This window comes from Penaeus chinensis, chromosome 6, assembly GCF_019202785.1.
Source record: "Penaeus chinensis breed Huanghai No. 1 chromosome 6, ASM1920278v2, whole genome shotgun sequence".
NCBI lineage: Eukaryota > Metazoa > Arthropoda > Malacostraca > Decapoda > Penaeidae > Penaeus > Penaeus chinensis.
The window spans coordinates 11902049-11907048 of NC_061824.1; the positions used below are offsets into that span (position 1 = coordinate 11902049).

The following is a 5000-nucleotide window of genomic DNA, read 5'->3' on the forward strand; positions in this document are numbered from 1 at the left end:
GTGTGTGTGTATGTATGTATGTATGTATGTATGAAATGTATGTATGTATGTATGTATGTATGTATGTATGTATGTATGTATGTATGTATGTATGTGAGTGTGCGTGTGTGTGTGTGTCTGTAGAGATGTGACCCGCACCCCTTAATTACGCCACTCTATACGTGAGTGCACTGTAGATACGACTGCACGTGTGTCTGCGTTTATGTGATACCAACAGCAGTATGTTCTATCTCGCTAAGTGAAACGATCGAGTGTTTAAATACCATTAGTTGTCTCCCTGATTTATAAAGACGATACAAATGTAAAGTTCATTGTCACTAATATAATCTATTTGTTTTATTTATTTGTGTGTGTGTGTGTGTAATTATTAGGTCTGATAGAATGCACTGTTTTCTTCGAAACCATTTTTTAGCGTACTCCATTAATTTAATAAATTTACTGAAATGGCCACCTTCCCGACTGCCAACAAGAACCGGTTTGAGGCCTAAATGTTTTGCAAAGACTATTGATTTTCCGAAACTTGTTAATATCAGCTAACTTCAGCTTGCATCCCTGGTTTTACTGAAGCTGACCTGATGCTCTTGTTGTATAATGGTAATGATGGTGATGATGGTGGAGATAATGACGAAGATGATTATTATCATTATTAACATCATCATAATAATAATGATAATAATTATAATGGTCTTAAAGATAATGATAATAATAATAACAATGATGATGCTGATGATGATAATACTAATGATGATAATAATAATAATAATAATAATAATAATAATAATAATAATAATAATAATAATAATAATAATAATAATAATAATAATAATAATAATAGTGATGATATAATGACGGCATCAATTAAACTAATTTGATGATAACATAAGTAGTAACAATATCAGCCACGGAAACGATGATAACATGATAAAGCTCGTTATAAGCACACACGCAGACACGTACACACGCACAAACACCAGCACGTACACATTACTACTACACGCATACACAAAATCTCGTACACACGGTTCCTCACCCACATGCAAACCTTAATAAATAAATAAATAAATAAATAAATAAATAGAAACTTAGTAAATAAATAAGCACAATTGCCTCCACATGTGCTGGACAAGGCAAGCAGAAATATATCTCTTTTTCTAAAATTATCCCCATCGCCATCTTCGCCCGAGCGCAGCCTTCCACAACCTTCCAATATATAAATACTATATGGATAATAACTCACTATTATAAACATAAATAAACTACTATTACATATACAAATAAAATAGTTCTGATAGACCGCACAACCTTCCAAGACATAAATACTTTACTGATAAACAAACCTATTTTTAAAACCACACAACCTATTTCCAAACCACATAAAGCATTTTCTTAACCGAATTCCCCCCTTTATAATGGAGCAAAAGAGACGCCATAAACTGAAGTTCCACCTGAAGTTATTTCCGTCGGGCCAGAAGGGGAAGTCCCGGAAAAACAAGTGAAGTTCGAATCAAAACAAGAATCGAGAGAGAGAGAGAGAGAGAGCGAAAGAGAGAGAGAGAGAGAAGTAGAGAGAGAGAGAGATATAGAGAAGGAGAGAAGAAGAGAGGTGTGTGAGGCGGTGAGTTTCTCTCTGTGTATGCTAATTCGTCCTTTATTTATCCCTCCAGCCCTTGCTCCCTTTCCTTTATTCCCTGTGTGTATTTATTTATAACGCGAAGAGCTGGCGAGTGGGAAGCGAGGCTGAAGTTGAGGGAAGTTGGGTCCGCTGCCCCTCCTGGCCAACGCAAGGAACTGGGGAAGTAGGGAGGAGGGGGAAAGAAGTAGGTTAATCAGGGCGGAGGTGGGCACGAAGGGGTGCAAGAAGGACTGATAAAGAAGAAGAAGGAGAGAGTGGAAAGTGAGGAATTTTAGGTCGTGTTTTAAAAGCACCGTCTTCGTAGGAGGAGGAGGAGGGAGGAGGGAAGAGAAGGAGAAAAGGGAAATGGGACGATTTTGGCTTCAGATAAATGTTGTTTTTTCCCCCATGGCCAAGATGGGGGTTCTGTGGAGCTCGTTTATATAGCAAAGCAGAATGAGGAAATGTGCTGTGCCTAAATGCTGCATATTTTGTGATTAATCTGTGAATGAAGAAACTTTTCCAAAACCCTGTTCTTATTTCCCTTTTCAGAAGAGGGTTTTAGATATTTTATGTAAATGTATGAGGAGAAAGTTTGTAGTTTAATAGCTTCACTTCTTATTTGGTAAATATCATATCAACATGCATTATTAATAACATTATAATGTGTAAATATCCAGTAAAATCTTATCTATTTCATGCTGACTTGCTTGGTCATGTATATTTGTATATTTAAGCATATGTGGCAAGTGAATTGTTATTAAGGGTCGTCCAACAGATGAACAAGTAATGCCGCCTTTATATTATCATAATTAGGCTCAGATTTCTCTCGACAAGCCTAGTGGATCAAGCTCTGATTAAATGTGTTGTAACACAGATAAGCTTTAACCAAATGATAGATTTAAAAAACCCATACTAACCTCACATAGTTTAACTCCGTAAGAGAAGAGTTTGGGTTCATGGTAAACTTTAAGTGGCAACATTTTTAATATAAAATGAAACAGATTCGCAATATAAACAAAGACTGGTATTTGTTACCGAGAGCGATGAACCCTTTAGAAGCAAAGTCCCAACACCAGGGTTGCATGCTTTGTGAGGGTGTTGTGGACTGAGGCCGCTGCAGATGTACCTGTATTGCTTATGCCTCTATTTTTTATGCTCTATATGATGGCAGTGACTGTTTTCCTGTATCTCTGTGAGTTGCTCTCGGCAATATTAACCCAAAAATTAATTGTGATATTGTGTTTGCATGTCTCTGTGATGTGTGGCAACTGTTTCTTGTGTTATAAGATTTGTTATAGTATATATTGTTGATATATTAACCCACTGCCACCTGAGAAAATGAATAAAAAATGGGGAAAATTCTGTGCTCATTTTTTATATTTTTTGTGAAATGTCTCCGCACATCTATGGCTGTGCAAGTGCTTAGCCACAAAGGAGTCAATTAGTAGACCTTGTGACCGTATCTGATTTGAATTGTCGGGAAAAATGTATTTTATACTAGTGCTATGAGTATTGATGGTGTTATTTTTATTATAAACATTATAATTACTTGTGACCGTAGCTGATTTGAATTGTCGGGAAAAATATTATACTAGTGCTATGAGTATTAATGGTGTTATTTTTATTATAAACATTAGTAACAGCAAAATAAGATAACATAAAATATTTTCATAAATCAAAGAAAGGGGTAAACGGGCGAGACAGGCAGTACTGGTAATTGGCTCATTGGTGACTAAGTACAAGTGTAGCCATCTATGTGTTAAAACAATCAAACAAGTAAACTCACAGTGGGCATGGCATACACATACACGTGAATGCCATCCGCATTTACTTTTCAGAGTTGTAAATCTGTTCTTGTACTTGAGTATGGGATATGTCATATTTGTTCTGTGACAGGAAAAGAGGAGCTTTGTACCTATGAATTCTCCGGCAAAGAATAACAATGACCCCCACCCTGTGTTTGACCAAGAGAGAACTTTTAAACCCCCCATTGCCTTTATGTATCATTACCCACTATGGATATTCCTACCAGAATATACATGATGGAGGTTTGTTGGCTGGCAGAAGCCATGGCAATCACTTGACACTGTGCCACTAATATGGTGGACTTAAGATTGTAAGTTATCCATCACAGATTACAACAAGTCTCAAGTGGATTTGGATGGAACACACCTAATATGATTAAAAATATAAAATTCCATATTGAAAGCCAAAATTTCAGTTTCATATCATTTGGACTCCTCATTCGTGCAGAAGACTTACAAGTCATAAACTCTCAAGCATTTTCACCATTTTTTATAACTTCTGTATATCAAGTACTGTCAATTAAAGTATCATTAGCTTGTTTGATCTTACTGGAATTTATTTTGAAGCTGCTGATGCAATATAAATTGTAAATATTTTGTCTCATTTTCTGCCAGGGAAAGAGAGTTGAAAATTATTTTGTTTAGAGGATAGGGAAATAGCTGCCCAATAGATCTAACCAGTTGCCCAAACTATTTTCCAGTTGTCAGTTCTCATTCATACCTTAATCCCTAATTGTTATCATGAACCTAGATCATCATGATCCCAACCAGATCAGTTCACATTGGTCATTATGTTACAGTTCATATTGGTCATTATGTTACTATCAGACACTTGTTTTCTCAACAGCAACATGGCAGCAGCAGAAGACCGCCCACCGACATACCCTTGGCTTAAAGACAAGGTTTTGGGGACTGGCGGATTTGGTACAGTGACACTATGGCGTCACAACGATACTGGAGAAACTATTGGTGAGTTTAACAATTTCAGACTGTTTGCAATGTTTCCAGTGATGTGAAATAATCAGGGCTGGATTATCAGCCTAGAGGCACTGTTAAAAAACTTTCATATATATACATATATATATATATATATATATATATATATATATATATGTATGTATGTATATATATGTGTGTATATATGTGTATATATATATATATATATATATATATATATATATATATATATATGTATATGTATACATGTAATATATGTATATATGTATGTATATCTATATGTGTATATATATACACATAGATACATATATATATACAAATATATATGTATTCATATATATGTATATATACATATATATGTATTCATATATATGTATATATATGTATATGTGTATATATGTACATATATATATATATTCATATATATACTTATATATATATATATATATATATATATATATATATTTATATGTATGTATATGAATACATATATACTTATATATGTATATATATATATGCATATATACTTATATATGTATGTATATGAATACATATATACTTATATATGTATATATATGCATATATACTTATATATGTATGCATATTATTATATAGGTGTATAT

The 5000-nt window shown here is 33.9% G+C and overlaps 1 protein-coding gene across 5 annotated transcripts in view; it reads left to right on the top strand.

Moving 5' to 3' along the window:
• The first annotated feature begins 1552 nt into the window (after positions 1 to 1552).
• LOC125026384 (inhibitor of nuclear factor kappa-B kinase subunit alpha-like) overlaps positions 1553 to 5000 on the top strand; it is a 17452-nt gene continuing 14004 nt past the window's right edge. The window contains exons 1-2 of one of the 5 annotated variants that reach the window (XM_047614801.1): positions 1553 to 1615; positions 4268 to 4389. In XM_047614801.1, the coding sequence (XP_047470757.1) occupies positions 4272 to 4389 (118 nt within the window). In that variant the 5' untranslated portion in view covers positions 1553 to 1615; positions 4268 to 4271. Of the gene's footprint in view, positions 1616 to 1720; positions 1895 to 1985; positions 2238 to 4267; positions 4390 to 5000 lie in introns of those variants that run through there. The other 4 variants (XM_047614804.1, XM_047614803.1, XM_047614802.1 and 1 more) reach the window with 4 other exon arrangements.